This window comes from Phascolarctos cinereus, unplaced genomic scaffold (assembly GCF_003287225.1).
Source record: "Phascolarctos cinereus isolate Bilbo 61053 unplaced genomic scaffold, phaCin_HiC Scaffold_4;HRSCAF=312, whole genome shotgun sequence".
Taxonomy (NCBI): domain Eukaryota; kingdom Metazoa; phylum Chordata; class Mammalia; order Diprotodontia; family Phascolarctidae; genus Phascolarctos; species Phascolarctos cinereus.
The window spans coordinates 314,036,906-314,057,404 of NW_027555847.1; the positions used below are offsets into that span (position 1 = coordinate 314,036,906).

Consider the following 20,499-nt stretch of genomic DNA (forward strand, 5'->3'; position numbering starts at 1 on the left):
AGCCTTTATTTAACCAGGTTTGCTTTAGATAACTTTAGATAGAACTACCTTTAAAAAAAATTCTCTTTTAAATTGTTTTTCAGGTGTATTGTAAAGATTACTGGTGACATGACAGTGTCATTTCCAAGTGGAATTATTAAAGTGTTCACTAGCAATCCTGCTCCAGCTGTACTCTGCTTCAGGGTTAAAAATACAAGCAAGCTAGAGCAGATTCTTCCAAATGCACAACTCATATTCAGGTTTTGTATACTTTACTCGTCAAAAAAAAAAAGATTTAAAATGTGATTTCCTTATTTTTCAAGTAAACTCTTTTAGGCTTTGAAATAGTTGGCTTAGATGTGAAATGTCTTATAATATTTAAGTAGAAATCAAAGTCCACAATTGTACATCATTAGTCTTTATTCTGCTTTGTGAATACTTCTTGTCTGGGACATCCTTTACAGACACTATAGGCTTCCCCCTACACCCTTAAAAATCATCCTTTTTGTGTGGAACCCCCTCCTCTTTTTTTTTTAAACCTGTTTTCACTGTTATCACAAGCTCCCCTCCTTCCATGCTACTTTTCAATCTCATCCTATGGTTCCTTTTCCAGTGGGCTTTTTCTTTACTTACAGATTAATAACATAATTATTTAAAATACAAATGATAAAAGAAATAAATTTCTTTTCAGATGAATCTTTTCTTTATATCTTAATGCTTGCATATAGTGATCCATCACAGTGTGATTCCAGTGCAAAAGATTTCTGGATGAACATGCAAGCTGTTACTGTCTACCTCAAAAAGCTAGCTGAGCAAAATCCATCTGCTTCCTATTATAATGTGGATGTGTTAAAATATCAGGTAATTGTATTTCCTTTTCTATTTTACAGGTCAATTTAAAGAATTTTCCACCCATGTTAAACTGACAAAAATATTTTGATAAATAATGTAAAGTCATAAGGACAATAGAGAGAATTTTGCATCTGCATTATTAAATTAGCTAGCAGAATAAAATGTTATGATAAATAATAGTATATCATGTCTTCCCTTTTACCTGTATGGGTTTCAGCATATTCTCTTGGCTGCCTTGTAGTCCACCTGGGGTTGTGTTTACTTGTACACTTTGCTGCTTTATTAAAAGATATCTGCTGTAAGTCCTTGTTAGGGAAAAAATGGCTCCAGAATTATCAAAATGCCTTTTATCAAGCCATCAAATTTAGTTAACTTTGATATTGTGTAATTATAACATTGGCCACAATGGCAATACATTCTGATGTGAAAACTGTTGAATCAGTATTTGTTCTATTGCTATACATCGGTAAAGTGAAAGGTTGAGAATAGGAAATAAGAATCATAACATTGAGTTTTGCTCTGTTCCTGGCTAACTGCCATGACCTGTTTTTTTTTCTTTATGTGCCTTTTGAATCATAAAGAGAAGACTCTTAGTGTTAGAAGGAACCTTAGAAATGATACTTTCCCTAAAAATGAATCTGTTTTACTTTACTTTTCTAGTGAATTACTTTACTGATTTATTACAGTAACGAATTACTGATTTTTATAACTTGTTTCCCTTTAAAAGGTATCATCAAATGGTATCCAGTCAACTCCTTTGAACCTTGCAACTTATTGGAAATGTAATGCCAGCACCACAGATGTTAGAGTGGATTATAAGTACAACCCAGAGGCTATGATTGCACCAAGTGTGCTTTCCAACATACAGGTGGTAGTACCAGTGGATGGAGGTGTCACAAACATGCAGTCACTTCCCCCTGCAATATGGTAAATTAAATGCACTATTGACTTTGTGCCAAATTTCTATTGTAATACTGGCGGTACCCAATTTACAAAGAACTTAAGTTCCAAAAATTCATTTAGAAGTAAGCTATTTGGAACCTGGCCCCCATTTTCATAGCAACTTCAACAGACATTCATTAAGTCAGGCCTGCACAGCCTGCAGCCCTTGGGCCACTTGTGGCCCACTGAAGGTTTCCTCTACATACAAAGGATGTTTTCCTCCACATTTTTCTTGGGCCCAAAATCCTTTGGTATGCAGCAAGTAGCCCAAGGAGTGTAAGTGGCTCATGGGCAGCAGGTTGTACAGACCTGCATTAAGTGCTTGTTCTGGGGTGAGCATAAAGGTTGCTTATGTTATTAAATTATGCCACAAAAGCTTTTTTTATTAAATCTGTTCTATTTGGTGAAAATCAGAGGGAGATCATTTATAGTTTCTAAAGGAAGGACTTTCTGACAATTAGAGGTGACTGAAAATGTAGTAGGTTGCCTCCCTGGGTATTACTGCAGGTGTTTGGAGACCCATCTGGGGATGCTAGATACATGTTTTCCCTCACTGCAGTTCAGTTCCATTCAGTTCTTTTCCTTCATGGGTATTCCTATTCTGGATGGGTCCTGCTTATTATAGGAAATGGGAATGGCTTTTTTGGCACTGGTGGTTTCCAAGGGATCAGTACAGATAGGAGATAGAGGAACCCCCATAACTACTATACCCACTGAAGCTTCAAAAGGGTCAGATTAGGGCCCTGATAGGGAAAGGGGCCATGGAGAAGGAAAGGTACCCTTTCAGAAACAGTGGTCACCAAGGGACTGGGACTCCAGCTAGTGAAAGTGGTGAAGGTGGAAGGCAACAACACATTATAATCTTCCTTGAGTTGAGTTCTTTAGGTATGGGATTCCCCATACCTAGTACATTTGGCTTGTTAAAATAATTTGTAAAAGGAATTAGTAATTATGAGCATGTAATAATAATATGTTGTCTTTTAAGCCAAATGATGCCGCTGGCTAGAAGAATGTAACTTTTAAGTTATTTTCCAGTACTGATCATAAAATCATAGATTAGAGCTGAAAGGGGCCTCAGAGGTATTTTACAGATGAGTAACTGAAGCCCAGAGTGGGTAAGTGAGGTTAAGTGTGCCCAGGGTTACACAGGTAGTGAATGAAAGAACTGGCATTGTAGCCCAAGTCCTCTGACTTCAGATCCACCATGCCACACTGCCTCAAATTGATAATAGATTTGTGTTAGTCTCTGAATCCCTTTCTCTTTGTAACCAGTATCAGTTCAGGATAAATTAATTAGCTTGTATGTACTTTTCTTCGCCTTGAAAAATATGTTATCAGTTTCTACTAGTTTATACACATTTCCACTCTATAATAATAAACTTGTTTGCTATCATAATTATTTAGCTTACAATATTTTAAAAACTAGTCTTCTTATATTCTGACTACAGGAACGCAGAACAAATGAAAGCTTATTGGAAGTTGTCAGGCATTTCAGAAAAATCAGAAAATGGAGGTAAGTGAGCATGTGGCTGTATTTTTAATTACAGCATGGAGTCAGTGGAATAGGTTGGATTTGTAAGGGCCCCTCAAGGCTGATGGTCTCTACTTGAATCTTTGTGCCTCCAATTCAGTTGGCTTCCACCTGATGCAGGGGTGGGGAACCTGCAGGCTCAAGGCCATATGTGGACTTCTAGGTCCTCAGGTGTGGCCTTTTGACTGAGTCCAAGTTTTACAGAACAAATCCTTTTATTAAGGGGATTTGTTCTGTGAAGTTTGGATTCAGTCAGAGGGCTGCACTTGAGGACCTAGAGGGCCACATGTGGCCTTGAGGCCACAGGCTCCCCACCCGTAATGATGGGTGGCAGGCTTTCAGAGAGGCGTAGGCTCTCCTCCAAGAATGTCTGTGCAGCCAGGGAGGAAAGATGACAAGGGCTTGCTCATTCATCGGCCATGAAATGCAGAAGACTCACAGGGGTTAAGTAATTAGCCTACATTTCTATAGCTAATCAGTAGCAAAGCCAGGACTTGAACCCAGGTCTTCTAATTTCCAGGCCAGCATTCCCTACTCCATACTTTTCCCCAGTATAATTCTACTTTTGGAGATGGTTTTTCTGTAAGTCTTTAATCAGTGTTGTTATTCTAAAACACTAATTACCTGTGTAATATTAGGAGAAAATGTTATTTGTCACAAAAGCTAAAGAAGTAAAACTACTGAATACAATTCTCTCCCTATGCCTGGTTTTTGTCATTGCTTAACTCCATTCACTTTCATCCTGTCAAAACTAATGAGAATTCACATTGAATTTTCCCAGTGTTGATAAGCAGTCTTGGCCTAAACAAACCTCTCCGAATTCCTGGGCAAGTCCCTTTATTGAGGGGCCACTTTATTTTATTGCAGCTAGGTATCACAGGCCTCACTTCTCTGCCCATTGCCAAGTCTTTATCTTTTTGGATCCAGAATGCTCTACTGGGTGTTAGCTCTTCCACAGCTTCCCCCGTTGTCTTTAACTTTCAGTGCAGGATGTAGTTGGTTATTGAGGTGATTTAGTTTATAACTTGGGATAACCTCATCTGCTCTTTTTTGCCACGTTAACCAGGTGGAGTTAATAGCCTTTCTAATTCAATTAAACAAATACTTATTATTGAATTGAATTTCTAATTAATATGAAATTAACACACACATTTACCTTATTTCTTCTGCTAAAGTAACCCTGTTAAATTGGTTAAGTAGTTTTGCTAGCTGCTGTAGCCTTTTATAGTTAACTTTTTTTAAAAATTTCAATATAATATCATCAGAACACAACAATCTAGAACTAGAGTTTCCTTAGATTTTTCTGGTCTAGAACTTGGATTTCATTGTTGTAAAAAGTGCCTCATGTACCCAGGTGCTAAGAATCATAATTCTCTGTCTCAGAGGGTTATTTGGAGCACTGTGGAGCCAGTATGTGTACATGATGATAAAATCATAGATTTATGTAGAGCTGAGCTAGAAGGAACCAATTTAATCCAGCCATCCCTATGCAATCCAACAAATTCTGTTAAACAAATATTACCTGCTTTCTGGGCTAAAAGCACCATGGATCCTGTGTGGATCTGTATTGGCATCCCTTTTTCCCCTCTCCCAATTGCTCACAATCAAGTAGGAGGGAAATATTTTCCTATATAACTGAAATACACTTATATGTTCCTAGGTAGCTGTTACAAAGGAAAGAAAATCTCTTTTCATTTAGAGACTTTCAGAATTTCCTTTTGTTAAATATCAGAGTGTATATGTCAGGAAATGAAAAACTTTCTAGTTAAGATTCTCTAGTAGCTTTAGTGAAGTTTGTAAAGTAATTCCCAGACCAGATTGCAAACAAACAGAACTATTCACCAGAAGCCTAGAACATGCTGTTACATATAATGGAGCTTATAAAACGACAAGTGCTAGTTAGGAGGATTAGATATTTTGAACTTGATGTCTGTTCTTCTTGTCTTGACCTCTGCCTGTGGTAGCGTTTGCACATAACTGGGTTGCATCACCAGAATAGTATTTAAAATTTTTAAGGAGCCAGATTGAAAAGACAATTATAAGTGAAATTGCTATCAGGTCTTCCTTCCCCCTTGCAGATTTACTGTACCAATCTAGAGAGGGTGGGCTAGTTAGACTGGGCCAGTGAGCAAGAGGTCGAGGTTTCCAGCCTTGTGGACCTGTTCTGGTAGTCTTTATCAAAGATTGCCATCCTGGGACAAGACTGTGTGAACTTTATTTATTAATCACTGATTATGTACAAGACACTGTGCTAGACTTTGGGGACACAAAAACAAACAAAAAAGAAAGTTCTTGTCCTCAAGGAGTTTATGTTCTGGGGAGGTGGGAAAGAGATGCAATATGCTCACAGAAAAGTACAGACAAAGTAATGCCAGAAGAGAAGAGGCACTAAGAACTGGTGGGACCTGAAGAGCTTCTGTCAGAAGTGGCACCTCAGCTGAACCTGGAAGGAAACCTGGGGCCATGGGGGCCAAGCGAGTGTGTTCCAGGCAGACTGGCATAGGCCAGATTGGCTGGAATGCAGCATGCATGAAGGCAAGTAGATGGGACTGAGATTTAAAGGAAATGAATAGTGAAAAATCGACCATCATGGCATTCGTCAAAATCACAAAGTTCTTTCCTTGACTTCTCCATCAGCCCTAAATTATTGTACTTAATATAATTTGGTTTCTGTTTTTTAAATTTCATCCTACTTTTATGAATATAGTTTGTTTCTTTATCACATTCATTTCTGAAAAATATCCCTTCCCTTTTCTCCTACCCAATGAGCCATCCTCTTTAGTAAAGATTAGAAGGGAGAAAAAAAAACAGTTCAGAAAGGCCAAGCAACATATCCACTATGCTATTCCATACCTGTAAACTCCCCCCTCTGCAATGAAGGAAGGGAGATGCATTTTCTTAAGTCTTCACTGGGGCCAAGCTTGGTCACAATAATAACATAACATTCGGTTTCATTTTATTGTTCCTTCTGTTTATGTTGTTGTGGTCATTAAGTATGTTGTTTTCTGGCCCTGCCTTAGTTCAGTATGCAGCAGTTTATGTAATTCTGCAGGGATGGGTCTGGACTTAGGATTTGTTGGCATAGGAAACTCCCATTTAGGAAACACTCAACCAGTAGAGATCGGCACCTGCTCTGCAATTTGTGGTTTTATAAAGTTGCTCTAACAAGTTAAATTTCTTGCCACATGATCATAGATATTTTGGTATAGATCATTGGTATGTGTCAGATGTGGGACTTGACCCTGTCTTTTTGATTCTGAGACTGGCTTTTTGCCCACAATGTCATGCCTGCTTCTCTATAGATTAGAATGTAATCTTTGGTTCTGGAGATGCTTTTAGGATCCTGTGGTGCCCCAGAATTAACATAATGAATCTCAGTTATGTATAGCTGCACAAGAGTCATTGTAAGAGATTTCTGGTTAATATAACATTAGAACAGTTTTTACTTTAATAACTGAGCCCTTTATTAGAAAGAAGTTAATGGAAGATTAGTGTTGACACAGCACTTCCAAATTTCTAGTAAAGACTTATCACTAACCACCCCATTTAATAGTTCACTAACTGTCATTACCCCCTTTTGATTTCTCCTTCTATTACTCATTCTTTGTTGTTCCTTTAGCTGCCTACTCTGACAGTCTTTTCCTGGCTAGCTCAGTCCTGTGGGCTTCCTTCAGCACTCATCACAAGTCAGGCAGGCAGGCTGTTGTCTGGAGGTCCTGTCCAGGTGAGACTCTCCTAGAACTTAGGTTAGCACAAGAGTACTGCTTGGTTATTTTATGAAAGTTCGTTTGGATGCATCTTGGCTCCACAAACCATGTTTTGGAAATGGCACAGCCAGTTGTTTATTGTTCATGTACTGTGTTTCATTACAGGTTCTGGATCTCTCAGAGCAAAGTTTGATCTTTCAGAAGGACCCAGTAAACCTACAACACTTGCAGTACAATTCATTAGTGAGGGCAGCACCTTATCAGGTGCTGACATTGAGCTTGTAGGCACTGGCTATAGGCTGTCCTTAGTAAAAAAACGATTTGCTACTGGTAAGTTGGGAGATTTTGATCCTTTTAATTCCCTGAGTAAATATTTGCATGTTTTCTAGCCATTTCTAAACACCCTTCATACAAATTGAAATCAGAAGGCAAAAAAAGAAAGGTTTTTTTTTAAAATTTTTAACATGTCAGATCACCATTGGTGATTGGGATGTTCCTGAGGTGCCAAATAGAAGCACATGTGAAAATGATTATTCTTGCTCAGTAAATTGTATTCATTTTAGGCTAAACCTTCTTCTGGTGTCTGTTTTGTAAGCAGATATGAACTTGGACTCTGTATCTAACAACACAGAAATTTCCTTATTTGAGTTGTAATGCTATACTGCTGTGGGAATCATAATTGCAAAGGGTTGTTTGTATTTTCAGGACGATACCTGGCAGACTGCTGATGCCCCTGTGAAAATTGTTGGATCAAGGGAGTACAAACCTGCTCTTCTGCATTAACTGTACCTTCCAAACACTATCTTTACATGTATTCAATGTATTTTTATCTTTGACCTACTTTGGAGCTGACTATAAAACCTAAAAATGCACTTTTAAAGTAAGTCATTTGAAAGGAATAGCACTGAAGTGATCTTCAACACTGTAAATGATCAATATTCAGGAAGTACATTTATTCAAATACTTAGTGAAATGAAATTTATATAGGCTGAAAGTCAAAATAACCAGTTGCTGTATTAGAAAAAAACATGTTATGGCCTAAATATCAAACTTAAAAATTGAAGGAGAGCAAGCACAAAATGTTTTTAGCTTTCCATAAATTCTAAATTCCGAGGTAGTTTTGCAGGTTCATCTGTTTGATGTTGGATGCAAGCAGAACAAGAATGCAAAGTTTGGGATATTGTCAACTTAACCCACTCAGTCACATTGTGTCTATGTGCCATCAGAGAATCAGCTCAGAGTTAGAGCGTGCAAAAAGGATAATTTGATTCCCATATAACATATATTAATAAAGTGTAAATGGTGTTTTATATAAGATTTTTAAAAAATCCTCAAGTGCAATGTGTTTAAAAATAAGCTTGCAAAGGACAGCAGAGAGACTTACTTCTGCAGTTAGTTAACTTTATAGAAGTTGTGATTGTTTTAATGAATTAATGCTGTAGATTTAATTTATTTTTATATGAATTGCATAATGTGTGCCTTTTAAAAAACAACAGAACTGTGCCTGTCCACTTTGTGTTTATTAATGTGCCTCACTTCCTTTCTCAAAGTCTGGATCTTCCATTCAGAAACTTAGGATGGTTAAAGTTCTTCATATAAAAGACATACAGTTTATAGTCCCTTTGGGATACAGAAGGGAAATTAGGATAACTGGAGGATGCTCTTTAGTTGCATTTTAAAATACTGGATTACTTCTTTGTGGGGTAATTGCAATAAATGTAGCTACTGTAAAGGGAAATACCAGATGTAGAATTTTTAATATGCTCACAGAAAAAAAAAATAACCTTCAGATATTTAATCCTAACCTCACCAAAGATATGTGAATTTTAAAACATTCTGGAAAAGATAACCATGTAACTGATTTTTTTTTTGTTCATTATTCGAGACTTAAGGGTTCATTGGCTGTGTGCTGCGAGCATAAATGTACTATTTGTGAGGAATAGCATTTTAGAAAGGCTAATCTAGGCAGCAGATGGAAAAGTACTGCCATTTGTGTTCATTTTAAGCAGGTGGAAAAAATTGCTCAATTAGTATATTATTAATTGCCACACGGTAAAAATAGGGTTTGGAGTGATGCATTTGCTTAACATTTCTAAAATAAGCTACTAACTTTGATAGCACAACAGCTAGCAGATTTGCAAACAATGCCAGATCAAATGTAAATGTAAATGAAATTATATAATACTGAAAACCAATGTCCTTCGTTTTACATAGTAGAAGCAATAATGTGTTGTGTGCAATTTTTATAAAACCACTAATTGGTCAGTTATGCTTTACAGAAATTAAGACCCATATTATCAGACATTTAAAAAATTCTTGTTACATACTAAATACAGCAAAAATGAAACACCTCGCTGTTAAATAATGTATGTGCTTTTTTCTGTGCATTTGTTATTAGAACAATTTTGAAATAGATTTGACTGAAGCAATACACATCCATCATTTGCAAAAATGTTAATCTTTGCTAAATGGTGAGCTTAAATAACATAAGACTTTCTAACTCCTCTTGTGCTACTTTAGATGCCAGTTATGGTCTCTTACTGGAATCTCCCTTGCTGTCCAGCTGCTTACTTGGGCAGTTAACATTTTATTATTGGAATCCAGACATTATTTTATTTGCCATGTTTGTTTTAATCAAGTATTGCTTAAAAGTTCTAAATTAGTGGAATGGTTAAGTTTCATTACATTTAAACTACCAGAGTCTTCATCCCATGTGTTGACACATGGATTTGTATTGGGTGCAGGTTACAATTTTGAAGCCATACAAGTTTATATTGAATTTTCACTGTTAAAAGCCCATTAATGGTGTCAAAATGCCAGTAGATATCCATTGAAAAATGTATTTAGCAAGCTGGTCCTTGCTGTTATATACAGTGCTATAATTTGTAGCTTCGTCTTAACCAAGAATTTGTAAACACAGAACTCTTAATGAATTTGAATTTTTATGGATTGTTGCTACTTTGGGTTGTAATTAGAACAATACAAATCTATCTTACAAAAATTTGTAAATATTTTTGATTTTTTTCATATAATGTAAATTTTACATAAAAGTTGCACCCTTAATAAACATGTAATATATAATTTATCAACTGGTGTATTATTGTTTGTACTTTCATTTTAAAAGTCTCTTAAGCAATTGCAACAGTTATACCACATATCCAAAGATATATCAAAAGGATGAATCACTACTTATGTAATTTATACAGTCATTTCATAAGTTAAAGAAATTAAGATGTGTTCAGGTTTTTTTTTTTAAATTGCAGTTAGGGGAAGCTGGGTGGCACAGTGCATAGAACACCAGCCCTGGAGTTAAGAGGGCCTGAGTTCAAATCCAGCCTGAGACACATCATATTTACTTAGCTGTGTGACCCTAGGCAAGTCACTTAACCCCCATTGCCTCACCACAATAAAAAAAATTGTAGTTATCCCTTCCACATCATGACTTTCCCCATTGTATTTTCGATACATTGTAGGTTGGCATAAGAAATTAAATGAGAACATGGGGGGTGTTTTGTGGAAGCCACAGACACAGAGTTAAATATGACTACTTAACCTAAATTTTACAATAAGGTACTGTAAACACCTCATAAAAGAAAAAGAAAAAATTCAGATTTCTTCTCTGGTATGAAGAGAGGGCCAAAAATTTTTACGAGGATTTTTCGGATCATGGGGGTGCTGTACCCCTAACCTCTACAATGTGGAAGGAATAACTGTGTCTTGTTTTTACATGCCTACATTTTTCAATACATCTTCCCACCCCAAGAACTCATATTTAGTTTTAATTGACCAAATAGTGAATCTTTAATTTGGAATATTATTTCAATATGTAAACATTTATAGATTGTGTTTACCCCTTTGGTTGGCCTCCTCAGACATGCTATATCAGCGTTTTCATGACAAAAAAAGAGAAGGGGAATTTGGAAGTGTGCATAATTGAAATGAAGGAGTATTTTATCTACACCAAAGTCACACTGGAATACAGAGATAAATCTAAGTGTCTAATAATACATCACAAATATAAGTATAATTTCAGTATGCTTTTCAATTTCAAATGTTTCTTTAAAAATTATAGAATGTAATAGTTTCAATAAGTTTTATTAGGATTTTTGCCTGTAAACTTGATTTTTTCACCCATGATTTTTTAAAGATAATCCCTCTTACCTAGTAGATAGAGGGCCAGTCTTGGAGTCAAGTGGGTTGAAGTCATCTCAGCAAGTCATTAAACTTCTCAGTGCCCCCAAGCAACTCTCAGATTATAAATTACAGAACATTTGCCAATCTACATTGTTGGAGGGTGTTTCCTTATTGCAAGTTCCTTTCTATCAATGAAATCATAGGTCTGAATCACCTTTTAGACCCCCAAAATTAAGTAAATGAAAGAAAAAGAGTTATTCGCTATCTTACCAGCAAGTTTTCATTTGTTTTGTTTGTTTTTCAGTGCCTAGGAAACCCTTTTAGTTCTTTAGAGGGTGTGGGTGAGAAGTATTATGAGACCCAGGCAGAAAAAGAACCAAATGTTGTCCCAGATGCTAAAGTCATGCAGACCCTTTCAGGGAAAGGAAGTAAAGATTTATTAAGTGCTTTTTATCCAATGGAAATGGCTTTTAATTCAGTCTTATGGTCACCATATTATACCTAGCAAGGCATGATTGCTGTTCCTCATGTATTTAGACCCAAATTATGTGGCATTTAAAGGGAATGTTCAAACCACTCCAGGCTCATTCCCATTCCACAATAGAAAATGATTGAATGAACTAGAAGATTTTTTTTTAAGTTATCTCTGTCTTCTTAATCTAGGGACAGAATAGGGGAGGTTGATGTCCATGAATCTTGCAGGTAACAACATACACCATAAACTCACTATGTGTAATTCACCTTTAAGAACTCCATCTCTTTAAACAGCAGAAGCTTTCAAAATCAAGCATGAATATGCATCTTCCACATGACTGACAAATTTATGTCATACTATATGAGCTAGAATTTCTTTTTTAGCTTTTTTTTTTTTGGTGAAAAGGGGCAGATCTAATGATTACTCACATCTGCTCCTAAAAGTTTAATTTTTAGGTAAATGTTATTAGGAAATAGATGCTAAGACATTTGAAATTGAGAGCAATGAATAATGTAGGTCTTTGGAGGGGGTTGTAAATATATTAACATTCAGTAATTCCTCAGAAGTGGGTTATCTCAGACATTCTAGATGTTGCACATTCAGTTTTTCTAGATGTTTATCTATTGCTGTGGAAATCCTGGAAATGTTCAACTCTGGTTGTTTTTTTTCCAAGAATGACTAAAACATAAGTTAGCATCACCTCCCTGTGCTTTAGTGCAGTCAAGGAAAAAAAGTCTAGCTATCTGTTCTTTTAGTAGCACCTCTAAGGTCAGTGCCCAGACAGCAGGCTGTTGGCTGTTTTAATCCAGTGTTTAACAACCAGTGAGACTTGGAAATCCAACCAAGTTCTTTGTTTGCTTCTGAAGTACCAGGATGTTATGGGTGATAGGCACTGCTACCTGAAAAATGTCATTACCGAATAGAAACCTAATGCAAGCCTATCCTGCTTCCTTAGGAAAAGGAGTAAAGTGGGTTTAAGTGGAAAGTTAGGAGAAAACTCATCACTCATTTTATTTGTTTTGGACTGTCAAAAAAAAATAGGCCGCTTAGGAGCTAAGGTAACCCAGAATAAATAGCCAGCTTTATATAGTGCTTTAAGGTTTGCAAAGTGCTGTATCTCATTGTATCCTCACAACACCCCTGGAAAGCATACAGTATTCCTATTCTCATTTTACATATGGGGAAACTGAGGCAGATAGTGGTTAAGTGACTTGCCCAGGGTCACAGCTAGTAAGTGTCTGAGGGTGAATTTGAACTCCAGTCTTCTTAACTCCATGTCTAAAGCTCTATTTATTGTACCACCTAGCTGCCTGTATAACACATACTCTCTTATGCTCTAATGAAACTAAGAAAGGCAACATGGTGTAACCGAAAGAAGACTTGAGAGTCAGAAACCCAAGTTCAAATGCAGATCTGTACCTCAGTTTTCTCATGAGAAAAAATGAAGACAATAATACTTACATTACTCATCTCACACAGTGATTGGAAGGAAAATGCCTTGCAAACCTGAAAGTGTGAGATGTTATTAAATTTCACGATGTGGGTGCCCTCGCAACTCTTCAACAAGCATTAGCTAAGTGCTAGGTGCTGGGGGTACAAAGACAAAAAGGAAACAGCCCCTACCCTCAGGGAGCTTACCTTTGGGAGGAGGAGAGAGTGAAGAAATAGCAGGTATACAAGGAAGTAAATACTAATTAAAAGACTTAAATGCGAAGTAATTTCTGGGGAGAGGGAAGGACATTAGCAACTGGAGAGAACAGGAGGCACTCGCAGAACATAACCCACCCCTTCTCCTGTGGGGTTGTCTATAAGTTTTCCTGTAAGTGCCTCACAGAGGATCTATCCAAAAGCTAGGCTGGTTTCTGAACCACTCAACCTGACTATTATTAACTCCCATTTGTCCTGCATCACCACACAACCTCTTTTTCCACTCCTGTTTATGTGAAATGACCTCAAATGAATGAATGAATAAAGCATTATTAAGCACTTACGATGTGCAAAGCACTGGCTACCCCAATAGGAAGGTAAGGGAGTCACTACTCTCAAGGTGCTCACATTCTGATGTGGGAGACAACACATATGGAAGGTGTCGACTGCAAAGGTCCCACAGTCCTCAGTACATCAGCAAAGCAGAAGGTGAATGGCTCTTTAATGTCATTCCCTGAAACATAAAATATCAGAGGCCTTAGGATTGGAACGTGTAGACTACAGATTCATTCTCAAACTGAAGGACACCTACTCTTGAATATCAAATGCCTGCCTACCAAGATGATTACATTTCATATTCAATAAAGAGATGTTGACTGTCATCTTAGTCATTATTCTGAATGTGGTTGACCAAGAGCTAAATGAAAGGGCCCTGCTGTAAGGAGATGGTGGTAGTGTAAGTTTCACTGGGCTGATCTAGAAGAGCATTTTGATTATTTTGGATCATTTGGATATTGTATCATTTACCGTCTGGAAATCTGAGCTTTTTAATTTGCATAGGAAGCTCCCCTAAAAAAGGTTTGCAGCTTGATGCCGAATATAAAATTCAACCTGTTGGTCCAAAACTATCTTATTAGACATTTATTCAACCAAATGGTAGATCTGAACAGTAGTATCCTAGGAAGCCAGAAAAGAGTATTCCCAGAGAAAAGATCAGGAAACCAGCCATGCACATAAGTTGGTATGTCTGTGGAAAAGAGATGGGGGAGGGGGAGGAGGGGGTCATGAGATTGATCAGAGCAAATCATTGCGTCTTTTCCTTCTCATTTCCCTCCCCAACATTTTGATACAGGTGAATATCAAGAACGATTTGAAGGAGAGGAGAGGAAAGGTCACAATAGTGATTAGAGCTTACTTTTTTTTTTCTTGCTTCTATGTATTTAAAAAATAATTCCCAACATACACATTCACACACACTCATGAACATACAAAGAACCTTCCCATATGCATAGTAAAACATAAGAAGAATCTTCACTTCATACTACCTGCTTTTTTAAAAAAAAATATCTTCTATGTTACTTTCAAAATTGTCCTTCCTGTGCTTCCTTCTGAAATTTATTCTATGCATTTAAAAAATGTTTCAGTAGCCCTCTGTTTTTGTGCATGACTATTGCCAACTCTCCCTTTACTCTTCCTCTCCTCCCCCCGAAAAATAAATTCCCCAATTTAAAATGAGGTGGGGAGGGGAGAGATAAAAAGCCCAAAGCATAACCAAGCAAAATGAACACACACACATATATCTTGAATACATTGTCGCTCTATCAGGAGGTAGGTAACATGCTTCATCGTAGGTCCTCAGTTCATTGCATTATTCAGAATTCATGAGAATTCTCTTTTTTTCCAAAGTCACTTTTCTTTGAGGTGTTGTTGAACCACATATAATTTGTGCTGGTTCTGCTCACTTTATTGTGCATCACTTCATACTACCTAGGATTCTCTGAAATTGTCTCATCATTTCTTACGAGCAGTAAAATCTCATTACATTCACATGACATAAGTTGACCAACCATTTTCCAATTGATGGGCACCATCTTATATTCTAGTTCTTTGCTTCCCCCCTCTGCCAATCACCCCTTTAATCTTCCCTTCAGAATCAGGAAGTTTGTTTTGTTTGGGACTATTCCCTCTCTAGTCATATCCTCCCTTTCAACTCCCTGTCTTTCCTCTTTTTAGTTTGATGCATTTCTACCCCAAATTTTATTTTTAATTCTCATTTGTCCATTTCAGATCCATGTAAAGTTTGTCTGATGCCTGCTTCTTCCATATTCCTATTGTCTTATCTGAATTTTGAGAAAAAACAACAAGTTCCTTCTCCTTATTTCTCCTTTGAAAGTCCTCTGTTCTGTTAAAGTCTAGTCAATGAGTATTTATTAAATACTTTCTGTGTACTGGGCTTACATAGGCAAAAAAATAACCCCTGCTCTCAAGAAGCTCACAGTCTAATGGGGGAGGCAATATGCAAACAGCTACAAACAAGATACAGATAGAGTTAATAGACAGTACAACAAGATATAAATGGGATAAATTGGAGATAACCTTAGAGGTAAGGCACTAGCATTACTGGGGAAAAGGAAAGCCTTCTTGCAGAAGATGAAATTTTAGCTGAATTTTAGCCAAGAAATCCAGGAGATGGAAATGAAAAGGGAGAAAATTCCAAGTGTAGAAGGACAGCTAATAAAAATGCCCAGAATCAAGGGAAATGAAGTGTTATGTGAGGACCAGCAAGGAAGCCAGTGACACTGGATCACATAATATATGGAAGGAAGGAAGGTTTAAGAAGACTGGAAAGGTAGGAAGGAGCCAGGTTATAAAGGATTTTAAATGCCAAAAAGAAGATTCTTATACGTGATCTTGGAGGTAACAGGAAGGCTCTAGCATTCATTGAAGAGAAGGGTGGCATAGTCAGACCTGTGCTTTAGAAGATCGCTTTGATAGCTGAGTCATGGATGGAAAGGAGTGGGGAGTGACAAGGCAGGGAGACCAACCAGAAGGCTATTGCATTGGCATGAAGTGATGAGAGCCTGTTTTAGGGGGCTAGTCAGGGGAGAAAAGAGGGCATATCTAAGAGATGTTAAGAAGGCAGAATGAATAGGACTTGACAATCAATTGGATATAGGGCAATGAGAGAGTGAGAACTTAAGGATGTCATCTGGAGAACCTGGGTAATGGGAGGATAGTGGTGCCCTCAATAGAAATAGGAAATTTCAGAAGGAGGGAAGGTTTTGGGGAAAAGATAACGAATTAAGATGTCTTGTAAACATCCAATTTAAGATGCCAGTTAGTAGTCTGACATGGAACTGGAAGTCAGGAGAGAGATTAGAATTAGATAAATGGACCTGGGAGTCATCTGCATAGACTTGATAATTAAATTCTTGGGAGCTGATGAGATCACCAAGTGAAACAGTTATAGAAGGTGCAGAAAAAAGAGGACAGGACAGAGCATTGGGGAACACTCGTGCTTAACAAGACCTGGATGAAGATTCAGCAAAAGAGACTGAGAAGTGGTCAGACTGGTAGGAGGAAAACCAGGAGAGACCAGTGTCACAAAAACCTAGAAAAAAGAGAAGAGAGTGATTGACAGTATCAAAGGCTGTAGAGGTCAAAAAGGATGACTGAGAACAGGATATTAAATTTGGCAATTAAGAGATCACTGGCAACTTTGGAGAGGGCTATTTAGAATTAAAAGATGAGATTGGAAGCCAAACTGCAGAAAATGAATGAAAAGGAAGTTGAGACATTGGTTGTAGATGGCCTTCTCAAGGAGTGTGCCCACAAAAGGAAGGAGAGATATAAGATAATAGCTAATAGGGATGGATGGATGGGTGGATGGATTAAGTGAGGGTTTTTTGAGGATGCAGGAGACATGTGTGTTTTCCTGGGCAGTAGGGAAACAGCCAGGAGAGAAGAAAAGATTAATATTAGCAAGAAAATGAAAATGATAGAAGGAGAATGTAGAGGGCCTTGGCAAGGAGAAGGGGCATCTCTTCATGTGAGACAAAGGTGAAGGAGGAGATAGTGGCAGGAGGAATCTGAGTAATATGTGAGGAGGGAAAGAAAAGAAGAAGCTTTTGGTGATGATCTCAATTTTTAAAATGAAATATGAGGCAAAGGTTCAGGGGCAGGGGCATGAGAAGTTTGAGAAGGAATGCAAAGATATAGAAAAGGCATTGTGGTGAGTGGGTGGTTTAATTGATTAGAAAAGTGTGAAAGGGTTGACTTTCCATAATGAGGGTCTAGTTGTTATTATGTAAATTTGTAGTAGACTCAGCACCTTTTTGTGTTTTTCTCCAGCTTTGTTCAGCAACACATAAATAGAAGCAGAAGCAGTAGGTGGTAGGTTTAATTCAAGGCTAATGCTTAGCAGGGCAAGATTTTCTATAGGATAAAGGGACAAGGGACTTGAGAGAAAAGGACAATGTACTGTCCAGTGAACTGATTCACTGAGGGATCAAGATGGGAAAGAGAGAATATTAAAAGTCCAAAATTTTTAAAGTCCCCTGTAAGCTTATACTCAGCTTTGCCTGATTATTATTCTCGGTTGTAAGTCAATCTTTTACCCTGTGGATTATGGTATTCCAATATCTTCTCTCTTTGTAGAAGAAGTTACCAGGTCTTATGTGATCTTGACTTGATATTTGTTTCCTTGATATTTGAAATGCTTATTCCTGAATGCTTGCAGCATTTTTTCTTTGACATAAGAGCTCTGGATTTTATATATGATATTCTTGGAACTTTTCCTTTTGGGATTCCTTTCAGGAAGTTATAAATGGATCCATCTCTCTATTCACTTTGACCTCCAGTTTTAATAGATATAGTTTAAGAGATGGTACTGCTAAACCTCCTTCCTTTACATTTTTTCATGAATTCCTTTGATATTCTTGACCTTTTGTTCTTCAGATTAATTTTGTTATTATCATTTTTTTCTAGCTCAATAAAATAATTCTTTTGGCAACTTCGTTGTTAGCCTTGAATAAATAGGTTAGTTTAGATAGAATTGTCCTTTTTATTATATTGGCTTTGCCCACTCATGAACAATGAATGTTTTTCCAATTATTTAAATCTGATGATTTGTATAAAAAGTGTCTTATAATTATATTCATGTAGTTCTTGGATTTGTCTTGGCAAGTATACTCCCAGGTATTTTATACAGTCCACAGTTATTTTAAATGGGGTATCTCTTACTATCTTTTCTTGCAGGGTTTTGTTGGTAATATGTTGAAATGCTGATGATTTATTTGGGTTTATTTCATATCCTGCTACTTTGTTAAAATTATAAGTTCAGTGATTTTAAAATTATCTCTCTTTCATCTGTTTTCCAGGTCAATTGTCTTTGATATCAGTTGTCTTACATTTTCTTCTATTTTTTTCTTCTTTTGCTGTTGTCCTAATATCTCTGGCTATCTCATGGAGTTATTGGTTTCTGTTTTGTCTATTCTAGTTTGCAGGGAGTGGGTTGCTTTCTCTTCTAAACTTTCTATTCTCTTAAAAATTCTTTCCTCTAGAGGTTTATTTTTTTAATCATTTTGCTTAATTTCATCTTGAAAAATCCACTTTTTTCCTTCGAGTCTCTACTTAGAGTTGTTAGGCAGTTACTCTTTCTAGACTGGATTTTTGAGCATCTATTTCTAAAACAATATTTAATGTTGATCAGTGTCTTCTTTGGTTTACTCATCTCTCCAACTTTGGTTCTCTGGGGCTTTGTGCCAGGGCCAGGCTCTTCTATCTGCAGTACTTTTGGGTGGGTGGGTGGGGTTGGTCCTGGGTTCTATGAGTTCCTGGACTCACCTCTTTGAGGTTCAGAACACTAATCCTTCAAGGGCCCCAAGGCATCTCAGGACAGAGTACTGGAACCCTGGGAGCCCTTGGCCTGTCCTACTCTGCAGCACCCTATTGCTTCTAGGGTTCTTTCCTGTCCCCTACCCAGGCTTTCTCACTATCCTGGGGCAGGGGAGCCCTCTCCAGACACAGATCTTTGCATACTTTGATCATGCTGAGGTATTAGCAGCTTATTTGCCCACCCTGGCTCTGGTTTTGCTTGTGGCCCCCTTCCTATTGCCTATAGGCTTGTGGCTAAATTTTGTGTGTGTGTGTGTGTGTGTGTGTGTGTGTGTGTGTGTGTGTGTGCAGTTCTGGCATGTATGAAGTTATTGTCAGTCAATTAATAAGCTTTTAAGTGCCTACTATGTGTCAGGCACTGTGCTAAATACAGGGCATAAAAAGAAAGGCCAAAGACAGTCTCTGTCCCCAAAGAGCCCATAATACAATGGCAGAGACAACAAGCAAAGAGAATGTGTACGAACAAGCTATATACAGGATAAAAAATGAAATAGTTAACAGAGGGAAGCATCAGAATTAAGAGGAATTGAGAAAGGCTTCTTGTGGAAGGTGGGGTTTTAACTGGGACCTGAAGCATTCTAGCGCTGGGGGAGAGCCAGAGAAAATGTCCGGAGCTGAGAGATGCTGTGTTTTCTCATGGACCAACCAGGTGGTCAGTGTCACTGGATCCAAGAATACATGGAGGGGAATAAAGCGTGAGGAGACTGGAGAGGTGGGGAGGGGACTAGATGAGGAAGTGCTTTCAATGCCAGCAGAGGATTTTATAATTGTTCTTAGAGGTGATAGAAAACTACTGGAGTTTAGTAAGTAGGGAGGTGACTTCATGCAGTTTCTCATTATATTTCTTGAGCGTGATTCAGTCTAGTGTATATTTCAGGTTTTTGCTATAGTAAGCGGGTGGGAGCTGGCCTCTTCAGATAGACATCACGACTAGAAGTCAATTATAGTTTTCATTCATGTAATGCTGTATGCCAATGGCATCAAAGTCAAATATAAATGGGCTCATATTGACTTAGAAAACCAAAAATTAACATAACCTATGTTGTATTGTATTTTTTATTTATTTTGTTAAATATTTCCCAATTACAGTTTAATCTGTTTTGGAGTTTTCCCTCGTCAATGCAGGTGGAGAGTTTGACACTTCTGCTTAACATTTGTGTCATTGGAGCTTCCTAAGCAAAAGTGTTGTGTTATTTGGAGTCAGTGGCCATGATTTCAAATCCTACTAGTGCCACTTATTACCTGCACAATTTGGGCAGTGATTTCACTTCCTCTCTATGCATCTGCTTCTTTGTTTATAAAATGAGAGGGTCAGATTAGATGATTTGTAAGGCCCTTTACAGTTTTAGATCTGTGAAACTCAGAGAGGGTTAGTATTTGCTTAATGTCACACCACTAATAAACCGTAGAGCCAAGCCTCGAAATCCAAATCTTTTCAAAATCCAATTCACTTTCTACGCTGCTAAACTGAAGCTTTTTTTTTTTTTGAGAGAAGGAAAGCTCTGTGGTTATCAATATAAACCACACTGCACTTCATGCTGGCTTTGGGTGAAGGT

The 20,499-nt window shown here is 37.5% G+C and overlaps 1 protein-coding gene across 1 annotated transcript in view; it reads left to right on the forward strand.

Annotated features, from left to right (window-relative positions):
- The window catches only part of FCHO2 (FCH and mu domain containing endocytic adaptor 2), a 148,747-nt gene extending 138,651 nt beyond the window's left edge, over positions 1–10,096 (forward strand). Inside the window, 6 exon segments of the mRNA XM_020998360.1 lie at positions 84–239; positions 708–840; positions 1,559–1,758; positions 3,222–3,286; positions 7,177–7,341; positions 7,717–10,096. Of these exon segments, the coding sequence (XP_020854019.1) occupies positions 84–239; positions 708–840; positions 1,559–1,758; positions 3,222–3,286; positions 7,177–7,341; positions 7,717–7,739 (742 nt within the window). The 3' untranslated portion in view covers positions 7,740–10,096.
- The last annotated feature ends 10,403 nt before the right edge of the window (positions 10,097–20,499 follow it).